Genomic DNA, 22,077 nt, shown 5'->3' with positions numbered 1-22,077 from the left:
ACTTTCAGAAGTGTCCAAACATGACCCGGTGTTTCCCAGAGAGCAGACTTGCTCGGGTCCACACTGCTGGCCTGTGTGACCAATGAGAGGGTGCATTCTACCACAGCTTACCAACAGAACACAACTCCCTGGGCATCGCCCACTTTTCTTCCATTCAGAGACCAAGAAACAAAAAAGACATGACTGTAGGAAACTGATTTACACCGTGGGAAAACGGGAGATAACAGCAGAATAAAAATAAACACAAGATCTGGGCTACGGAGACAACGGCTCGGTCGGAAAGGTGCTTGCTGTGGAGGAACTAAGTTTAGGCCTGCACCACAGAAAACGTTAGATGCGGTAAAATGTGCTTGTAATCTCTACACTAGGGAGGTGGAGACAAGAGTGAGCCCCGGGGACGTGGAAAATAGCAAGTCTGAAAAAACCTGGTGAGGTCCACACCAGGGAGGGACAGTTTCTGAACAATGCCACCCGAGGTTGCCCTCCAGGCTCCACAGGCACCTACACACAGCATGTGTACACACGCAGAACACAAACATCACAATGACGAATTTCCATAAAATAGATTTTACTGTACTGGAAATGTTATAAATAAGATGACTGGTTATTCATAAACAGTTGTATCCAGTCAAGTTTTCTACAGTTCAGGAACATTTAAAACCTCACACTTATTCTGCACTTGCTACACCAATGCCATTATAGCCCAAAGGAGAAAAAAGAAAAAGTAGGAAAAACCACCACTGAGTTTCTAGTCCCACCTGGCAGACAGAGCAGACAGACAAGATGCTCCCCATATTTTAACATGACAAGCTGCCACCAAAGACCTAGCTTCCGAGAGCCAAAGGCTTTGCGTTCGCAGCTGCAAGAGATCCCTGGCACTGCTTCTGCAGCTCCAAGTGCCAAACAGGAGAGAACTTACACAGCATTAGAACAGTCAACCGTGCAAGTTACACACCCAGGCAAGTTTTATAGGTCTAGGAAATAAAGGACACAGAATTTTAAAATGCAAGAAGTCTGGGTATTTAATCATGAGACGAACCGCATTAAAATGCTGGGCTGTTGGGTCGATGGCTGGGTCTCCGGTCTCTCCCTAAAATATCCCATACTAAAAAGGCCTCCCCTGCCTCCCTGACCTCTAGAGCGTGACCCTAAGAGGGAAGAGTCACAGCGGCAACTGCAGTGAAGGCAGGAATCACCAACACCCGACCACCACTAGGCAGCTGATGACAGTAAGAGGCCAGACCATGTTCCTCATCATGGTTGCGGACAGCAGGTGCTGGGCACACCGCTCCTGCTGCACAGATTTTCAGTGTAAACCTAAGCGTGACAGATACAGGCACACCACTCAGCCATGTAAACTGCTCAGTAGGCCTGCAGGTTTGTATTCCTTCCCTAACATCATCTTCCAAATCTGCACTGTCCCATCTCATATTCCCAGTAGTAATGGCACACAGGATAAAGGCCTGGCCAGCAAAGGCACCGTGTTTTCTACACAGGGATATTAGGGGGAAAAGGGAGACACGTCCATCTTGTAGCCCTGCTGCTGAGACAGAGCACAGACAATCCCAGCATCACACTCACTGTGCACAAAGGCCAAGCTCAGAACCAGACACACAAACTACAGCAGCGAGGACCAATCTCCAGTGGGCTGGCAGCGTCAATACTGCCCAGCTCCACCCTGCTGGTCTAGCGCATGCCCAGGATCTGCCTGCTCTTTAGCTGGTAGTTTTTTTCTATATCCGACAGGGCTTGGGCCCGCAGCTGGGCAGCATGAAGCCTCTTCTTCAGGTCCTTGCACTTGGACTTGGCAAGCTGGCTCTCGGCATCCTCGCTCCTTGAGGCATTCTCTTTGCTCTCCCCACGGAAATGAACCTTCTTCCTCACTGCTGACGATGGAAGGTCAAGTTCTTCAGAAAGAAAAAGAAAGGGGTCTGTGTTAGCAGAGAACCGCCATACAGGTCAGACATTGCTGACACCTGTGTGAAGCTGTCTGGGACAAGTAGTTAGGAGCATTTTAAAACAGTTGGCTTTATGATTTCTAAATTGTGTGTGGGTATAAGCATGTGAATGCAAATGCCCTCAAGTCCAGAGGAGGGCACGGTACTGGGTCCCCTGGAGCTGGAGTCACAGGTGGAGTCAGCTGACGTGGATGCTGGGAGCTGAGCTCAGGTCCTCTATGGAGCAGTACGTGCTCTTAACTGAATCGTCTCTTTAGCCCCAGCTTTTTCTTTTGTCTGTCTGAGCTGTGATGCTCCTGCCTCTGCTCCCCTCATTGCTGAGTCTATAGGTTACACACCATGCCCCAAAACACACCAAATAATAAAGGAAAAATGCTTCGATCTCTGACGAATCAACTTTTCTCTTAGGGTTCAACGCACTGGGGGTGAGGGAAATCAGTGTTTACTCTGTTCCTGAGAACCTACGACAGGACACACCACGGCACAGAAGCTTTCTCACAGAGCACACCTCCAACATCCAAACAGCTCAGGCACCAGAATGTGTTTCTAAGCAACTGCAGAGTGAGCCGGAGTGGATGGGTGATGTCCCTCTCGCTCGTACTGATAACCCCGCTGACATCCAGTGACACCCCTAACCACAGAGGGAGGTTCCCCTGGCGTATCTAAAGGAAATACGCTTACAGACTTACTGGGTTTATACCAGGGCCACTGTGAGTGAACAAAGGCCCTGTGCTACAGGGGATGACAGGCCATGAACAGTGCAGACCAAGTAGTCTAAGTGACACGCTTACAGGGAGAAGGCACAGAAGCGCAGACAGCCAGCTGTGCGTGCTCGTGAGGAGAGGAGGGAGCCCTGGAGACCAAGTGTGAGCTGAGCCCGAAGGAAGACAAAGGGAAATAGCTCGAGGGAGAGGCAGGAGGCTGACTCCCGGAAGGGCCCTCAGTTCCTCCATCACTGCACTTCGAAGCACAAGCTGTTGCCAGGGACCTTACCACCATCGTGGAAGGTGCAGCTGCCTCCTGCCACCACAAACACGGCATTCTCCTAACGAGACGGTCCCGAGGAAGCGTCTAGGCAAACAGCATCGCATCCAATAGCAGGAGTGCTTTAGTGAGTAGACAGAGGGGGCTTTCGAGATGCGGCTGCCCACTGGCCGCGCTTAGTGTAGCTTTACAGCCCCACTGTGTAAAAGGACATCTCATGACTCCATCGTCCCGGGCCTGAGCTGGCACCTGCTTCCCTCCGCTCTGACACACTCAGGTGAGCTGCAGTGGGCTCTGTAGCTTGCTCTAAACACCACGACCCACACTGGTGTCGTTACACACCCATCTGTGCGGCCCTAAGGTGGAGCCCAGCACCTCACCCAGCTATTACCTTTGCTCCAACACACCCTACGTGAAGCGCAGTCCCAGAGGTTTCGGTAATTATCCGAGTGGGAACGAGGAGTGCACATGTTTCTTTTCTCCTCAGTTTATCAACCTAACCCTGGTTTAAATCTGTCCTGTCTTTATGGATGGCAGTGTGCTCTCTAAAAGTTGCTGAGATTAACCAGGTGTGGTGTTGCACATGGACAGGTAGACAGCTAGAGGCCAGCGAAGCCTCCATGGCAGGTTCTATAAAGTGAGACCCTGTGTCTCCAAGAAACGAAACAAAAAACTCAAAGGTTTTAACAAAGATCCAAAGTGCACTCTGTGGTTGGCTTTTTTTTTTTTCTTTTGAGACAGGGTCTTGTTCTGTAGCGATGGCTAGCCTAGAACTTGCTATGTAGACCAGGCTAGCCTAGAACTTGCTATGTAGACCAGGCGAGCCTAGAACTTGCTATGTAGACCAGGCTAGCCTCACACTCAGTTATCTGCTCACCTCTGTCCCGAGTGCTGGGATTATAAGTGTGCAAGTCAGGGGCCAAGATTTGGGGGTCAGCGCCCCCTTCTACGAGGGTCCTAGAGATGAAACTCAGATACCAGGTTAGGACAGGCACCTTCACTCACTGGGTCATCTTGGAAACCCAAGCCCTATTTTCTGTTTATTTTGTAAATTATGTGCATGTGTGAGTGTTGGGGGAAAGAGGGGTTACGGGCACATGAGTATGGGACCTGCGGAAGCCAGAAAAGGACCTCAGTCCCCCGGAGCTGGGGTTCCAGGCAGGTGGGCTGGCTATGGGTGGGACCCAGACTCAAGTCCGCAGGGAAAATGGTGTAGAGGTCTGAGTAAGAACTGACTCCACAGGCTCAGATATCTGAATGCTTAGCTGTCAGGGAGCAGGGATACTTGAGAAGGACTGGGAGGTGTGGCCTTGCTAGAGGAGATTCAACTGTCACTGTAGGTGGGCTTTAGGGTTTCAAAAGTCCATGCAGACCCAGACTAAAGATGTGAGCTCTCAGCTCCTTCTCCAGTGCTGCGCCTGCGGCCATGCGCCCGCCTCTGAAGCTGAAGTCAGCCCCAGCTCAGCTGTCCCTGAATGGTGTCTCTCACAGCAGCAGCAAGTGACTAGGACAGGCAGCAGGCGTGCTCTTACCTCTCTGGCCCCCTCCCCCTTTCTCTTGCTATGCAGAACAGGATGGTCTCAAACCCCCAGCTTCTGTCTTCCAATGCTAAGGTTACAGATTTTCCCCACCATGACTGCTAAGCCACGCCTTCTAAGATGACCGGAGTGTGGCAGTTTTAAAATACGAGGGCTTTTGCTTAGAAATGAAGAGAAATACAGTTTTCATAACACAACCAAAAAAAAAATAATATCCAGGCAGGCAGTGGTGGCGCATCCCTTTAATCCCAGCACTCAGAAGGCAGAGGCAAGAGGATCCCTGTGAGTTCGAGGTCAGCCTGGTTTGCAGAGTAAGTTACAGGACAGGCCCCAAAGCTACACAGAGAAACTCTGTCTTAAAAAATCAAAAAACAGGGGCTGGAGAGATGGCTCAGTGGTTAAGAGCATTGCCTGCTCTTCCAAAGGTCCTGAGTTCAATTCCCGGCAACCACATGGTGGCTCACAACCATCTGGAATGAGGTCTGGTGCCCTCTTCTGGCCTGCAGACATACAGACAGAATATTGTATACATAATAAATAATAAATAAATATTTAAAAAAAAATATTAAAAAAAAGACAAAACAAAAAAGAAAAAGAAAAAAATTGAAATATATAATTTTGAAAATGTTTCAATTTCAAAAATTAAATACTGAAGTCTGAACCATGTCGTGTGATAGAGTGAGTGAGGAGGAGACCAAACTGCGACTCCCGCCTTGGGTCTCTCACCCAGGACACCAGCAGACTCTCATGGCCACTCAGTGACGTCACCTGAGATCTCAGCCTGCGAGACTAAAGCACCATGAACGCCTCTGCCGGCCATGCCAGGTGCGCGTGTCCACGCGGGCCAGTGTGTGTGTAGCTGACGGACATACCTGAGGCACTGGCCTGGGACAGGAACCTCTGCTCCTTCAGCAAGCTGTAGCTCTTCAGCAGACTCTCGGCTCGGGCCAGCTTGTCCTCTGCCAGTCTCTCTCGAATACAAAGCTCACGCTCCTTCTCTTTAAAAAAGGGAAGGAGAAAAAAGAAACAAGTAAGGGGCTCTGGCCATCAAACCGCTTACGTGTGTCTGGCAGGCTCCCCACCCCCCTGGCTGGGCTCCAGGGACGGTTCTCAGTCTCCGAATGCCGCAACACTTTCCCCAGGTCCTCATGCTGTGGTGACCCCAACCATAAAATTACTTTTGCTGCTACTTCATAACTGTAATTTTGCTACTGTTATAAATCATAATGTAAATATCTGGTATGCAGGATGGGCTTTCATTGCTACAAACTGAACATAACTAAAGCATAGTGACTAATCACAAAACAATATGTAATTATGTATTGTGAAATTGTTCTAATTACAAAAATCTGAAATCTTTGTCTGAGTGGCCCTGCACAGAAACTCTCATTGCAACTTTTGATCGGTTCATTGTCTTGTTCCTCAAGAAAGCAAATAAAAAGGTAACATGTGAGTTCTATCTTCATCCAGTTTGCTTCTGTTTTCGCCACAGCTCAAGTGTGATTTGGACTGGTCTGGTCTTTTCGGACAAATTGAGGCATAGTGCGTTTGGTCCTTGCCGTATAAATTCAACTCATTCAAGATGGCAAAGATGTCAACCAAATAAATTCTTTTCTGCAATTCACTTTTTATCACTGAAGAGAGCTTTGAACCACAGCCTTGCTTTCTGATTAAAAACATCTGAGTTCATCACGAATTTCAAAAGCACATTTTAAAGCTTTTCCTCTCGACACCATCTCTCTTCAGTGTGAACAGCGGAGCTTTGTGCACAACTGGCAGCACAGCCGAGAACCGCCAGCGTTTACAGCGCTCGCCTCTACGAGACTGGCAGAATTCATGCTTCCCACGGCTTCTCGAAACTCTTGCAGCATTGTCTTCATTGCTGATATTCGCCAATGAATCACACGTGGGTTCAAATGACTTTGGTGACTCTCAGTACCAAACGCTGGAGCCCACAGCTGAAGCACCATCTGTGCCAACACCACAACCTTTCCCAAGAGCTCCTCTACTCTTTTAGAAATGAACCGTCAGATATGTCAGGTGCAATCGTTGTTTCAAGGTGTTTACAAAAGAGAAACTCATCTTTAAAGTCAACACCATTAACATATCTCACGGAAACCAGTACTGAAGAGTTTGCAACGTCTGCAGATTCATCCAACTGGATACTAAATATTGGAAGTGGAGCAGATTTAATTCCCTGGATTACCCAACAAGAGCACCAGCAGACGTGGCGCCTACTACGTGGACAGTGTTGTTAGAAAAGGAAACTGCATTCACTGTGTAACAAATTCATCTCCGATCAGAACTCAGAACACTGTCTCTGGCCGCTGGCGACAGCAGATCCTCAGCAATGGTCTGAGGTTTCTGGCCTGACGACTCTGAGCACCTCCATACAGGATGCTTCAGCGGCTGCCGTCTTGTTTGTGGAATTTGCCACCAGTGTCAAATCTGGCTCTCTTGAGTCCGTCAGCTTTGGTGTCCTTGCCAGCAAAGCGTGGATGCTGTTATCAGTTATCAGCAGGGCATTCCAGTGTCTTCAGCTTCTGCTGACGGAATGTCACAACAGAAAACATGCCGCCAGCTCTCAGTTCCTGCTGTAATTATTGAGGTAAAACCATCCTGTAAAAAATCCTCACTATGTTTTCTTAATGTTCCTCTCTACACGACCCATTGCCATGGGATGGTTTTCTAATGAGAATAACATATAACCAAAGCTTTACTGATACAAAAGAGGATGTACGGCATACTTCAGTCAATACAGTTCATCCAAGTTGCCTGTGTTTTACCCGTGTTGATTTTTCACATACCAGTTACTAACACAAGGGGGCACTATTCACACCACATCTGAATATAAGACTTCGCAGCATCCACACTGAGTTCCCATGGTCTGTTCCGGTTGTTGATAACTTTAGAGCACATGATTTTACGTCTACTAGTAATTATAGCTTATAAAGCATCGTGTTATCTCAAATACTGATGTTTCTAACGCAGCTGCTCTCTCTCTGTCTGTCTGACAGGTCCGCAGACACACATCAGGCACCAGCCCTGCCACATACCATACACCTGTCTTGGTTCCAGATTTATGTGACAATGATTTCATCATGCCGGGTACTTGTAGTGGGTGTATCTGCATGTGGGCAGACCTGCCTGGAGATAGGCAGAGGAGGTCCCTAAGAGCGTTGAAAGCCAGTATTTTCTAATGGTCTTGGGTCCTATGAAAAGGTCGTTGGACACCGACCCCCAAGAGGGTTGTGACCCACTGGTTGAGAACTACTACTCAAAAGAAAAGGCTGGGATGTGATTTGGCGGTATTCAGTCGCTAGCACCCTGTCCCACCACCAGACAGAAACAAAGTTCCTATCAAAGAGGCCCGCACATCCAATCTCCTCTGTTGGGACCCCAGCGGCACCTCCCCCATGGCATGGGCAGCTAGCTCCCTTGGCCCTGAGCACCACTCACGCTCCAGACTGTCCTCTCGGGCTCTGAGCGCTCGCTCTCGCTCCTGCAGCTGCTTTTCCTTCAACCTGAGCTCACTCAGCACAGGGCTGGAGGCCTGCAGCTTCGAAGGCTCGCCTAAGCGCTGTCCTCTCCTCTCCAGATGCTTCCTCTGCTCCTCCGCAACCAAGTCTGCTATCAAAGGGCTCTCCAGAATTTCTTCCACTGAAGGTCGGTGGTAATCCTGGAGAAACAGTGTGGCAGGCAGATCATGGAACAGTCATCAAGAAAAGCAGTTACGTCAGGAGGATAAACAAGACAAAAGACAGTTCCTGTATCTAGAAACATCTGGAAAAACAAGTTCACTGGTCACAAGGTGACACAGGTTTAACTCACCTCACCCCACCCCTCCAGGAGGCTCAGGCCCTACAGGACTGAACATACTACACATACACTGGGTACCACTGGGGTCTGCTCAGGGGAGGCGGGACCTTTGTTTCTCTAAATACCGTTAAAGAGGACGTTCTCACCAGCCTTCAATTTCTCTCTCTCTCTCTCTCTCTCTCTCTCTCTCTCTCTCTCTCTCTCTCTGTCTCGCGCGCGCACACACGAGCACGTACACACACACTGTATGCTTTGGAACCCCACAGCACCCCCTTCCACTTCTTCCTCTGCTCACAACAGAATATCTGCCTCTCATCCCATGGGCCAGAAAACCTGTTGTCAGGGTATTTTCCTTCTGCTCTGTCCCCTTCTCCCTTGTTCTGGCCTCTAGTCCCTGAGACAGAGAGTAAACAGGCCCTTATCTACCACTGTACTCTGAGTTCTGCCTTTTTTCAATCTTTCCATGCCATTAACCATCAGCTACTGTGGACAAGGTGGCAAGGAAAACAGCAAGTGAGGCACAAGGGTTGATCAGGATGTGTTCCGCACCTGTGAACTTTCACCTCCGCTGAGCACTGAGCCGGGAAGGCTGATGACCAGTCTATGGCAAACCCAAAGTTTACCCAGGAGACTGAAACAGACAACGCACACATAGCCTCGCAACCGTTACCTTTAAATTCAGCATCTGAGTGATGATGTCATTCAGCCCATCAGAGTAGCGGTAGGGGATCCGCCTGAATCTCCCCTCTCTGATTTTCCCAGCTAACTCTTTCTGATTGAAAGCTGTGAATGGAGGCCTGGGATTTAAAAATAAATAAGAAGGAAAAGAGGAGAAGGGAGTGAAGAGGAGACAAGGGAAGGAAAGGAAATTTAAAAAATGTTAAATGAATGCAAATAAGAAAACGAGAGCCGGCTCCGCCCCGCATTCTGTCTCCAGAGCTGGGACTCTTCTGCTTAGCCGTCCCCTGGGACTCCTACATTTCGGGTGGAAGAGCTGTGACTTGGGATCCCTATACTCTGCAGTCTGCAGCACCCTGGTTTCCACCTGCTGATCCAGTGTCAGTGGGGAGCAGAATTCTCTCCTCCACCCCTGGAGAACCGTGGCTTCGTGGAACAGCTTAGCAGTGGAGGAGGAAAGTGGCTCAGAGTCCTTCCTGTTCTCCAGACCCTAGGCCTCCCTGGGACCCCTGCTGCATTCTTGCTTTGTCCCCTTGACCTATGAACTCTGCCCTGAGCTATGTATGTTTCACTGGGAAACAAAGATCCTTGACCAAAGCAGGACCCAGCCCCATGGGTTCCACAGTTAGTGGAGAAGTTGGGGAATGTCATTTTTAACTTTTAAGTTTCCAGTGACAGATGACCGCCAGTGTCGGCTTGGGCTCGGACGCCGTCTCCCCTACTCACATCAATGCACACAGCTCATACAGCAGGCAGCCCAGCGACCAGATGTCCGACTTCTCATTATAGGACAAGCGGCTCATTTGCTCCTAGAGGACAAGGTAAGGAAGATCCAATGAGTTGAGAGCTTGCTTTGTTTCAAAGTTTAAAATTTTCAATCTCAAGGCTGGGGAGGCAGCCGGGCTAACAGAGCTTGCCTAGCATGTACAACACCTGGGCGGGCTACCGAGCACAAAATCAATGACGCGTGGTGGCTCACCATAATCTCAGCACTCGGGAGGTAGAGATCTGGAGAGATTCCTCAGCAGTTAGGGACCAGCCGCTCTTAAGAGGACCCAGCTTTCATTACCAGCACACACATAACAGCTCTCTGCAATCTTTAATTCCAGTTCCAGGGGACCTAAAGCCCTTTGGTCTCCCCATATATACATATGATGTACATACATACATGCAAAGGACTTATACACATAAAAATAAAACCTTCTAGGGCTGGAGAGATGGCTCAGCGATTAATAGTATTGGCTGCTCTTCCAGAGGTCCTGAGTTCAATTCCCAGCAATGACATGGTGGCTCACAACCATCTGTAATGAGATCAGGCGCCCTCTTCTGGCCTGCAGACTCTCTGTGTACATAACGCGTACACAACGCATACAGAAACTCTCTGTATACATAATAAAAAAATTTAAATAAAACCTTCTAAAAAATTCAAAGTTATCTTTAGCTATAAAACAAGTTCTAGGGTAGTCCAGGTTGTGTGAGTTACGTCAAAACACAGCAAAGAAAGAAAACAACCAACACAAAACCCACAATAAATCAATAAACTGAAAACGAAATGGAAACTCAAACTCTGGTAATATTCACTTAAGACAGAAGAAAAAATGTTAAATTTTCTATCTGTAGCAAAAATTTTCACTATTTCATATCCAAAGGACTCAGGTAGCTTAGACTACAGGAGAGAAGATGTAGCCTCACTGTAGCCTCAGGTTTATATGAAAAAGGGGAGCGATCTTAGCTCGGCAACTCTATCATACAAAATCTCACTTTCACAAATAAAATGCTCACTGACAATTCAAAGGCAAGCGCCTGAGAGCTCTCCCCCACGGTCCTCAAGGGAAGAAAATGGCATTTTATTCTGTTTTGTTTAAGAGATAGGGGTTCCAGACTCCTCAGTTCGGACACAGGCCTCAGCCTCCAGGTAGAACCGCCTAGATATTTCATTTTAAAAGTCAGAGAAACTGGCTGATGGAATACACCCGTGATCCAGCACCTGAGCTAGAGGCCAGGGGCTCAGCAGTTCACAGTCATCCTTAAGTAACAAGTTCAAGGCCAGCCTGGGCTGCAGGAGACTGTCTCACAGATAAATCAAAACAGGGGGCTAAAGAGATGACTTACTAACTCCAGCTGCAGGATCTGATGCCCTCCTCTGGCCTCCACAGGCAACACACACACACACACACACACACACACACACACACACGCACCCACGTGCACACACGCGTGTTTTTTTTCCCCTTCAGTCCACTGCTATAAACCACAGCAGGAACTAATATTCTCCTTGGGCTGGCATCACTTCTCCCAGCTTAAGCCTCAGGGACACTGAATTCATCTAGTCACAAGGGCCGATGGGAAAAAGAGGCACAAAAGAATTGTGCAGGTATTAACTTCTGATTCCCCTTTGTAATCAGGCTTTCCGTGTGGAGTGTGACACCATGGGAGAACCTGTTCTAGACACAGTCACACACTCAGAGTTTGATGCTGTCACCGGCTCTACTAGCGTATTATATATCCAGGAAAGCCTAGACTTCTCTGTGAATTACTGGAGAAATCTCTAAGATTTTATACACAGCAATGTCCCTTATGGACTCAAGGTTGGTTGGTGTTCGTTTATTTGTTATTTGCTTTGCTTTTGTTTTTTTGAGACAGGGTCTCATTATGTAGTCTTAGCTGGCCTACAACTCCCTATGTCGACCAGGCTGGGGTTAAAGGCGTGCCCTAACCTTAATGACAGCTAAAAATGGTCATGCCCTAGCCTCAACAATTTCATCTTATGTTCTACAATCCAATCAATACTAAGAAATGAAGAATAGCTGGGCAGTGGTGGCACATGCTTTTAATCCCAGCACTCGGGGGACAGAGGAGGGTTCATCTCTGTGAGTTCAAGGCCAGCCTGATCTATACAGAGTGAGTTCCAGGACAGCCAGGGCTACACAAAGAAACCCTGTCTTAAAAAAAAAAAAGAAAAAGAAAGTAAGGGAGGGAGGGAGGAAGGAAGAAAGAAAGAAAGGAAGAATTCACACAAGAACATGCACAGAAGCTTTCTGTAAATGCAGGCAAGGAGCAGCAAGAACAGAACAGGCACAGAAACTAACACTGCAAAAACGATGCCCACGTGTGAATGCCTGAGCCTCAAACATCAAGTCACTGTGATGGGAGCCGAGCCCATGCCTTCACCTCTGCTTCCTGCTGGTGCAGTGTGACCCGCTGCCTCCAGTTCCTGCCTTTGGGGCCAGGACTCTGCACTGTTAAAAAAAACCTGGGGGGTAAGGGGTACTAGAGAGATGGCTCAGTGGTTAAGAGCATTTGTTGCTCTTGCAGAGGCCCTGGGTTTGATTTCAGCCCCCACACAGCAGCTCCCATCCATCCAAACTCCAGTTCCAAAGGATCAGTGCTGTCTTCTGAGCCCTCGGGCACCAGGCACACACAGGGCACACTTACACGTGTGCAGGCAAAACACTCATACTATAAATAAATCTTTACTCTTTTTAAAAAGCTCTAGTTGAATGCAGAGGAACTGAATGACCAGGCAGTCCCTTTGAACAAACAAATCTAGGAGGGTGAGAGAGGGAGTCATGCTCTTCCAGAGGACCGAGTTCAGTTCCCAGCATCCACGTCTGATAGCTCACAACTGCCTGGAACTCAGCTTGTGTGTGTGTGGGGGGGACAACTCCATTTCCTCTTCTAGCCTTCACCATTACCCACACACATGGCATACACCCATCACCACACATACACAACCCACACACACGTATACATAAATACTAAAAATGTTAAAACATATATATAACAGAACTTGGGTTGTAGCTCAGTGGTATAGTACTTGCCTCAAATGCCTGAAGCTGTAGGCACAAGCCCTAGTACCGAGAGGGAAAAGGAAAAAGTTAAACTGTACTGTGAATTCTGGGCTGCTGGGTTTATTAGCAACCCAAACCTCAGTTCCCTTGCATTTGATGCTTCGCCAAGATATTAAAAAGTCCCTAAACTCTGAGATACTCACAGGAGACATGTAATAAGGTGTGCCAACAAATGTTTTTGCAAAACTCGTGTCGTGGTTTAAAATTCTTGCAAGTCCAAAGTCCCCAAGCTTGACGTTGTGTTTGCTGTCCAGGAAGACGTTGGCTGGCTTCAGATCCCGGTGAAGCACAGTATGGCCACCATCGCTCCTTCTGTGACACTCTTTGAGGGCCAGGGTCAACTGAGTCATTACTCGAAGCACAAACTCTTCCTCTAAGTACTGCCTGGAGCAAAAACAATCATATGTTTCATGAATCTCAATAAGATCATGTCAAATGCAGGATAAAATATTTAAGCTTCCCAAGTCTACAAATATGGAAGAAAATTATTATTAGCTCTGAAACATGGCTATCATCTCACTAAGGATTGTCCAGTGTACTGTGTACCCAAACAAGTACAGGAACATCCTACCACATTGTTAAGGGCCCTGGCCCTGTCCCCAACACAATGTGCTTACACACCAGACCCCTTCAGCTTACAACCAAGTTACCACTGACCTTTCCTTGGTCCCCTTAGTGATGACACTGGCCAGGTCCCCTCCTTCACAGTACTCCATCACGATGTACAAGGTTGTGTTAGTTCTGTCGATGATGCGATCATAGTAACGGACGATGTTGGGATGTTTCAGCTCCCGAAGCAAGTTCACTTCAGACACAAGCATCTGCTTCTCCACCTCTGTCATGGAGCCATAGTCGAGTTCCTTCCACACCAGGATCTGAAACAACGTTTCCAAGGTATGAGCATGTATTATCCTTGGAGACAAATAACGAGATTTCCAAACTAAAAAAAAAAAAAAAAAAAAGCCACCACTATCTCACATTTCAACATATATTACAACTCAAGGTCATAATGCTGATGACTACTGTGGATTTGGATTTGGCAGGGTCTAAAAACATCTAGGAGACAAATCTGGGAAGACCCAGCCTAAATGTGGGTGGCACCAAGAAGCAGCAAGCTGGCTGAGCACACGCATTCATCTCTCCGCTCCCTGCGGGGATACACAGTGACTAGCGGCCTCGAGTTCCTGTCACCACTTGCGTTCTCAGTCGCGATGGTCAGCATTCCTTTTTTTTAATAGATGTATTTATTATGTATACAGTGTTCTATCTGCATGCGTGCCTATACGCCAGAAGAGGGCACCAGATCTCTTTATAGATGAGATGGTTGTGAACCACCGGACCTCTAGAAGAGGAGCCATCTCTCCAGGTGGCTTTTGTCAGGTCCTTCCCGTGAGTTGCCCTGCCCCTTCCCCGCTGTAAGTGCGGTTTGCTCCTCCCAAAGCGGGCAGATCCACTGTGGACCAGAGACGCCTCACCTTGCCGTCGCTCTTCCTCCGAATCTTCTGGCAGCGGCCGTAGGAGCCGGTGCCGATGCTGTGCAGCACCTCGTAGTCTTCCACCCGGGACGGCATGGCGGGTGTCCACTCCCCGGGATCCTCGCAGGACCCCGACCCACGACCCGCACAGAATTAGCCGCGCCGCCCGGAGCCCAGGCTCAGCCCGCTGCAGGTCCACGGCGCCGAGCAGCGCTGCCGCCCGGGGAACCGCGCCGATCCCCGACTCGCCAGCCGCCTGCCGAGCCCGAGAGCTACCGGCCACCGGGTCAACCGTCGCGGGCCGCGGCCTCGCCATCTATTGGTCGACGGCGAAGCTGCCTCTTAGCTCTGATTGGCTCAGAAGACACAACACTGCTAAGCATCTTGGGAAAATACGTGTCTCTAGGCAACCGCGTCGGCGTTGGTGTGGGCGTCCGGTCGCTTTACGGAGCATGCGCCCGGCGGGAAACCCCGGGGACCTCGGACCGCAAAGCACCGAGACGCAACTTCGGTGACGCCGTCCCTCCGCCGAGGTCGCCGAGGCAACGGAGGTCCCGAGAGCTCTCAGACCCAGGCTCGCCCCTCGACCTTTCCACTTTGACCCTCACCCTTTCCGGTCTGAACCCGAACCGATGTGTGTTGAGGACCCGGTAATTCTGCACACAAACTGCACACAGACCTAGAGAGCGAGAATCCCTGTTCCTGCTGGGAGTGGGGGCGCACGCAGGTGCATCTCTGTGAGTTCGAGGCCAGCCTGGTCTACAAAGTGAGTTCCAGGACAGCCAGGACTGATACATAGAGAAACCCTGCCTCGACCCCCCCACACACACACCAAAAAGAAAAAAAGATAACCAAAAGTTAGGGGTGGAGTATGGACGCATGCAGCACACACTGCTCACCACATAGCGATGGTCACATTTTACTTCTAAGACATCTGCCGGGAAAAAATGTGCTAGAAAAAAGTGTTCCCAATCAGCCTGTGGGGTACTGAAAGCAGTTTACAGTCTACTGACTTCTGCTCACCCAGCCAGTGAAACGGCCCGCTTTTGACAGAGAGGACAGCTAAAGGCCTCCGCCCAGGGCAGCTGGAGGTTAATGTGCTTTTCCAGAAAGCTAACAATCTGGTGCATAATTAGGTCATTGTTCTTAAAATATCTGGTCATGGTGCGATCGAAAGGAACCTGATGGCCTATTAATAAGAATTAGAAGCCTCCTTGTGTTAAAAATAAAGAATTTATTTCGTGCCCCGAATTTAGTATAAGCTAATTGGAACTGTCAGCCAGGAGACCGTTTGAATTAACGTTCAAGGACACCGATGCATTTTGTAAGGAGCTCCAAATGGCTGAGGTCATTTGCGTGGTGTGTGTTGTGTGTTCTCTGATGTCCATGTTGAGCTCACTGGCCAGCCTGTTCCTCACCCAGCCCGTGACCTTTCTGGACGCCATGCGCTTACTCTTTGCTCCAAACCCAGCTCACTTTCTCGGCTCCTCAACACCACCGTGGCATCTACTATTCATGTTTACTGTTGTTTGCCACTTGACAAGAGACCAGCCTTTGGGCACCCCTGCCCTGGTTTAGATTAGGTTAGCCTCTGAATGTGTTGAATTAATTGAATTGCAAAGACACCCCTAAAAGTGAGCAGCAGCTTTCCTTACACTTGAGTCCTTGCTAAATTACTTTTTTTCTTAGACTTTTTTAAAGATTTATTTATTATGTATACAGTGTTTTGCCTGCACATCTGCTTGCAGGCCAGAAGAGGGCACCAAATCTCATTACAGATGGTTGTGAGCCACCCTGGGAGTGCTGGGAATTGAACTCAGGACCTTTGGAAGAGCAGTCAGTGCTCTTAACCACTGAGCCATCTCTCCAGCCCCCACTAAATTACTTTTCAACGGCAGCAAAGAGACACCATGACCAAAACCGTAGTGATGAGGCAAGCAGGCCTGCTTTTCGTCCCACCTGGCTCCCACATGGCTAGCTTTACACCTGAATTAACAACACACAAATTGTATTCATTTAAACACTGCCTGGCCCATTAGCTCTAGCCTCCTACTGGCTAACTCTCACATCTTGATTAACCCATTTCTAATAATGTGTATCACCACTTGACTGTGGCTTACCGGCATGAGTCTAACCACCGTGTCTTGGGTAGGAGAAGCATGGTGTCTGCCTGACTCTGCTTTCTTTCTCCCAGCATTCTGTTCAGTCTACTCCACCTATCTAAATTCTGCCCTATCAAAAAGCCAAGGTAGTTTATTTAGCCAATGAAATCAACACAAAACAGAAGACACTCTTACATCCCAAAACGACTTACAAAAGAAAGCATTTAAATTGGGGGCTTGCTTACAGTTTCAGTGGGAGAGTCCCCTATCATCACGGCAGGGAGCATGTTGGCAGGCAGGCAGGGTTCACCCTGGAGCAGTAGCAGAGAGCTCACACGTTGAGTTGATAACCACTGGGCAGAGAGAGGATGGGGAGAGAGGGAGACCCCAAAGTCCACCCTCAGTGATATGCCTTCCCCAACAAGGCTGTACCTCCTAATCCTTCCCCAAACAGTTCCTACCAAGTGGGGGCCAAGCATTCAAATCTGTGAGCCCTTATCATTCAAACCACACAGTCCCACACTACATAGAAAGAGAAAGCTGGCTAAACACACACACATGCATTTATCTTTCTGTTTCTTGACTGACATGCAATGTGACCAGCTGCCTCAAGTTCCTGCTTTCCCATCCTGATGGACTTGAACTGTGAGCTGAATAAACATCTTTCCCTTAGCTGCTTTTGTCCGAGTGTTTGATCAGAGAAACAGGATGCCCTCCGTTATGTTTATTCAGAGGACACAGCCACAAGATGGAATTCCAACATTGTCACCTCTGCTCTGAGGGGCCTCATCCAAGAGGTTCGGAGACCACTGTGTATGTAAATCTACTCTAACTTGATATTTGTGATTGTTTCCCAGCTGAACCCCGAACCAGTACAAGTCCTAGAATAGACAAGGCAAAAAAATAAAAATAAATACTAATGAAGACCCAGGAAGCTTCTGATCAGGACTTCTGTGAAGATTTATACTGATTCCTGAAATATTCAACCACAAAACACCCCCAGCTCTGAGCCTGCATATCTTGGGGGAGCCGTCCCAAGGGTATGGAGAGAGGCCCTGGGCAAGCGTGTTCAGCCACCATGACCACAGTAATGGCTGTGTCGCCTCAGCATGACAAATCCTACCTCCTCCCAGCACTGTGGGAAGCTGTTGGGTTAGGGATTCCTCTCAGAGGTAGAGGTTTACCTAGCAAACCCAATTTGAGTTCAAGTCCTGAGTTCAGTCCCCAGCATTGAGGAGGGGAGGGGCAGATCAGCAGAGAACAGCTATTGTGGGGTATTTGATCACACTGTGAAGAAGTCTCTGTTTTACCTCACCTTCCTAAGGCACCTTCTGATTGGTTTCATACAGAGCTGAATGGTAGCTAGGCAGGAGAGGATAGGCAGAGAAAGAGGAACTTAGGAGGAATCAGCCAGAGTCGGTTATGAAGTACTGGGGAGAAGTAACTAGCCGTGTGGCAGAATGTAGGTTCCTACAAAGGGGTCGATTTCAGTTTTAAGAGCCAGTTGGAAACAAGTCTAAGCTAAGGCCAAGCTTTCGTACTTACTAAGAAGTCTCAGTGTCTTTATTCAGGAGCTCGTGGTCCAAAGAAAGTCCTACTGCAGAGAGACGAGCCTGGCCCTGCTCTGGGAAGCCCTCCGGCTCCTGCGGTGCTTGCCCAGTCTGCTGCTGCCGTCAGAGTCCATTAATAGCTGGTACCGTCTCAAGTGAGGGACCTCGTCTGCCTTGGGCGCACAGCGCTCTTCCTGGACGGCTCTGGGCTGCTCCTCTGTGTCATATCCACAGTCAGGCTCCTGATTTTTCTACTCTGTCTTCCTCGTCTCAACTAAAGGCAGCGTCTGTTAGCTCTGTTTTCTGAAGGATTCCCAGAACCTGAGACCCAGCAGGCTCTCCTCCAGGAGCCTCAGTGCACTGACACAGGGGGCCAGCAGAGGGCAGCAGAGAGCAGTCCGCCACGGCTGATAAGGAGCCACCTGCAGACTCCACCGGTGGCGCGGGAGGATGTGAGCTCAGACATTTTGCGAGTGAGTCTCGTCTTGGGGATTAAGTGGGGCAGCTCGAAATCTAGGATGATAGAAATGCTTTAACGTTATCAGTAAAGATCTCTACAACTTAAAACAAGGGGAGGGTTTCTTTGTTTCAGACGATAAAAGATAAAAGAAAAAAAAATGGTTGAGCCTAGAGTAGTGCTGGAGGTTGAGGACTCAAGTTCAAGGCCATCCTGGACGCCGTCACACTGTCTCGAAAATGCCAGGTAGGAGCCCAGCCCGCCTTTCACAGAGGCCTCTCCACAGCAAATGGAGACCATCACGGGAGACCACACCTGGACCTAAAAGCAGAGATGAGGGGATCACGGGGTGGCCAGCCCCAGTGCGTGCATCGATGTCACCCGTGGTTCAGGGCACAGTGACGGAGAGGGAGGGGAAAGACTGTCGGAGCCAGAATAACACCAAGACTTCGGTGAGGCCGTCTCTCCCAGAAGTGGCTGCCTGAGGAAGAAAAGCCCAATGCCAGTATCAATGGACATGTTCACATGGAAGAGGGAAATTTTCTCTGGGTACCACGTCCAGACAAAGAAGAACAGGCGATTAGTGACTGCAGTGAGGAGAATTAGCCTCTCTTAGGAATGAGACCCTTACTGGTTATCCAGTGTAGAGCGATCATCCTTGGAACCATATACACACAAACAACAGAAACAGACTCAGGAGATTATATTTATATGTATTTGTGCGTGCACATACATATACATGTATGTAACCATAGTCAAAGGAAAGGGGGGTTATCAACCTGAGATTGGAGAGCATGGGAGGGGTTTCAGGAGAGGGAGAAAGTGGTATCATTCTATTTCAATTCAAAACATATTTTTAAAAATGAAAACAAGAGTCAGGTGGTGGTGGCACACGCCTTTAGTCCCAGCACTCGGGAGGCAGAAGCAGGCAGCTTTCTGAGTTTGAGGTCAGCCTGATACACAGTGAGTTCCAGGACAGCCAGGCTTTACTGAGGAACCAAAGAAACTAAGGCCATAAAACATAATAACCTGAGGAAAGGAGCGCAGGGATCGAAGTCAATCATGTCGGTGACTGCGGTGCTGTGGACAGGACAGGATTCAGACCAGGGAGGAGGCAGGCAGCTATGGGAGAGTGAGGAAACCGGTCGGGTGGGAACCCCACATGTGCAGAGCCTCCCAGTGTTTAACAGAGTCCAGACTTGCACACGAGAATACAAATCAAGGACTTTAACACAGAGATAAACTTAGCCTTTCATACATCATACATGTTTTGTTATTTAATATAACTTTTTAAATATTTTTTAAACATCATTATCAGTTGGATAAGAACATTAAAACTAGTCACAGGAGTTAGGGCTGCTGTGGTCTGAGTGTCAGGTCTCTCCACCCCAGGTTCACACATGCTAAAACCGCCAAGAGCCTGGGCCCTGGGGGAACTGGGTCTCAGGGGCCCTGACCTTATAGTTGGGTTAGTGCCCTTATAAAAGAGAATGAAGACTTTGGCCTTGCATTCCGTGAGGGCACATTAAAGTCACCAAGGAGGGCAGGCCCTCACCTTGGTCACGATTTCTCAGTTCTGTAACAGCGAGGAATACATTCCTGTTACTGATGAATCACTAATTCAAAACAATTTGCTTTAGCAGCCAGACTGTAGTTACAACTGATGTGTTTACAGGAGTGTGTGAGCCACTGTGTGGGTGTGTTCCCCGAACCCGGTCCTCTGGAAGTACTCCTAACCTGCAAGCCGTCTCTCAGCTGGGCCTGGGGAGGCTGACGCTTTTGATGGAGCCTCACAGTGCAATCTCAGCTGCCTTTAGACAGAGCTTTCCAGGGCCAAGGCAGGAGAAAAAGCCTGAAGCCGCAGCCTGTGGCTCTAAGTCCCAGGCTGGTCCCCCAATGCTGAGGTACTGGGTGGTGTCCCTCCTTGTCATAGAAGGTGCTTACAGCGGCACAGGGTGCTGAGTGACAATACAAAACTTTGCCAGCCGAGGGCCAGGAGGAAGAAAGCTGGTTTATGTAGCTCGTGGACTTTTGGGTGAAGGGAATCCAAACAAAATCCAGCAATAAACCAATCTCCCTGTTCTGACAGTTGGTGCCAAGAGGCCAGGCATGTGTGCTCTGAGAGACCTCACCATCCTTGCTGGCCTGCGTGGGGACCCAGGGTTCTGAGCTCTTCCAGCTGCACAGACCTCAGGCTGCCGCACACCTCCGCTCCACAGCTGGACGAGACCAAAGCCAGCCACCAGGTGTTCCTCGGGCATGGCGGCTCTTATGGACGTAAGCACAGTACTGACCGGAGACCTTCCCTGCTCCTGAGCCAGAAGACCCAGCTCTTTCCTTGTGCTCAGAGTTCATTAGTGCCCTCAAGCTAACAATTTCCTCTTTCCTCTCTTTTCCAGGAGAGATCTAGAAATTCCTTGGAGGAGATCTGCCTCAAAGCCTCCAGTGAATTTGGATCCTGCCCCACCCCCGCAAAAACAAAAACAAAACCTTCATTTGCTGCACAGCATGAAAAAAAGGTAGTTTGAGCCCAGGCAGTGGTAGCGCACGCCTTTAATCCCAGCCGTAGGGAGGCAGAGGCAGACGATCTCTGTGAGTTTGAGGCCAGCCTGGTCTGCAGAGCTAGTTCCAAGACAGGCTCCAAAAGCTACAGAGAAACCCTGCCTTGAAAAACCAAACAAAAAAGATGAAGAACCTGTACAGGAAAAAGCTCTCAATCCCCTGTAATTCCAGCTCTGAGGGTTCTGTTAACTTCTTCCAAATTCTGAGGCCCCTGTGTGCACATGGTATTTACACACAGCCACACACACAGATGCACGCAAATGAACATGAAAGTAAATTTTTTTTTTTTCGAGACAGGGTTTCTTTGTGGTTTTGGAGCCTGTCCTGGAACTAGGTCTTGTAGACCAGGCTGGTCTCGAACTCACAGAGATCCGCCTGCCTCTGCCTCCCGAGTGCTGGGATTAAAGGCGTGTGCCACCATCGCCCGGCTCCTGAAAGTAAATTTTAAGAAGTAATAAATATGTAAACTAAATTCCTCACACCTTTATTTTAATGTATACAGGAATTCGAGGAGGGGGCCATCAGGCCGCTCTAGGCTGGGGCACCAAGGGTTTCTTCTCACAGCCCGGGGCAGCCCGAGGGCTGAGGAGCCCAGAGGGCTGAGTCCGCAGGCACTTGTGACATGGGTGTGGCCTGCAGAACTGGACAGCAAGGGCACCCACATGGTGCCAGTTCTTATCAGGGGCATGATTGAGCTATTGCTTGTTCCCATTTGCCAGGAAAGAAAACAAGGCTTGAAGTGGTTAGCCCTGATGTTTCCGGCCATGTTACCTCTCAAGTAAAACGGAGACAGCACACATGTCACGAATGCCATGTGTTCCTGAGGTTTGGCTCCATGGGCTCTGAGGAAGCCCTGCTCCGTGGGTGCGCTCCTCATAGAGGCTGCAGACGGCCCTGTGAGTGGGCATGGGAGGTGGGTATGCAGGTGAGGACCAAGCCGCAGCTTTTGACATTTTACAAAAGCTGTTACCTCATACCCTACTCTTGGCTTGACTGTTCACCACTGAAAAAGAGAAGCCAGACTGAAAACCAAATTGATGGACCATGGCCAGGTCTGCCCAGCAGGAAGCCAGGCAGGACTCACCTGGAGAAACAGAAACTCT

At 49.0% G+C, this 22,077-nt stretch overlaps 1 protein-coding gene and 1 long non-coding RNA gene across 5 annotated transcripts; one reads left to right on the top strand and one right to left on the bottom strand.

Moving 5' to 3' along the window:
- Window positions 1–996: 996 nt before the first annotated feature.
- Nek2 (NIMA related kinase 2) lies at window positions 997–18,254 on the bottom strand. 3 transcript variants are annotated; one of them, XM_050148217.1, is made up of 9 exons: window positions 17,951–18,254; window positions 16,651–16,758; window positions 13,486–13,703; window positions 12,972–13,212; window positions 9,704–9,786; window positions 8,970–9,096; window positions 7,940–8,159; window positions 5,353–5,478; window positions 997–1,907 (listed from the first exon to the last, which is right to left on the bottom strand). In XM_050148217.1, exons 2-9 carry the CDS (start codon window positions 16,690–16,692, stop codon window positions 1,687–1,689), a joined length of 1,278 nt encoding a protein of 425 aa, XP_050004174.1. In that variant the 5' UTR covers window positions 16,693–16,758; window positions 17,951–18,254; the 3' UTR covers window positions 997–1,686. The 3 variants fall into 3 exon arrangements, with proteins under 3 accessions (XP_050004174.1, XP_050004175.1, XP_050004173.1); XM_050148218.1 differs by lacking the exon at window positions 16,651–16,758 and having other exon boundaries at window positions 17,951–18,250; XM_050148216.1 differs by lacking the exons at window positions 16,651–16,758; window positions 17,951–18,254 and adding an exon at window positions 14,304–16,625.
- An 89-nt stretch (window positions 18,255–18,343) lies between these two features.
- Window positions 18,344–21,428, top strand: LOC126505360 (uncharacterized). 2 transcript variants are annotated; one of them, XR_007592875.1, is made up of 4 exons: window positions 18,344–18,428; window positions 18,548–18,658; window positions 20,502–20,689; window positions 20,812–21,428. It is a non-coding gene; the product is annotated as an uncharacterized lncRNA (long non-coding RNA). The 2 variants fall into 2 exon arrangements; XR_007592874.1 differs by having other exon boundaries at window positions 18,393–18,658.
- Window positions 21,429–22,077: the final 649 nt, after the last annotated feature.

This window comes from Alexandromys fortis, unplaced genomic scaffold, assembly GCF_014885135.2.
Source record: "Alexandromys fortis isolate MF-2015 unplaced genomic scaffold, M_Fortis_MF-2015_v1.1 scaffold_62, whole genome shotgun sequence".
Taxonomy (NCBI): domain Eukaryota; kingdom Metazoa; phylum Chordata; class Mammalia; order Rodentia; family Cricetidae; genus Alexandromys; species Alexandromys fortis.
The sequence above is the reverse complement of the archived record's forward strand: the minus strand, read 5'-3'. Positions and strand labels throughout refer to the sequence as shown.

Excerpts from the sequence above, each read along its gene's own strand:
- Nek2 (XM_050148216.1), bottom strand. The coding sequence starts at position 14,399 with ATGCCGTCCCGGGTGGAAGACTACGAGGTGCTGCACAGCATCGGCACC. Across the intron at positions 13,704-14,303 it reads GGAGGAAGAGCGACGGCAAG|ATCCTGGTGTGGAAGGAACT; the intron begins GTGAGGCGTCTC and ends ACGTTGTTTCAG. Across the intron at positions 5,479-7,939 it reads CCGAGAGGACAGTCTGGAGC|AGAAGGAGCGTGAGCTTTGT; the intron begins GTGAGTGGTGCT and ends CCTTTTTTAAAG.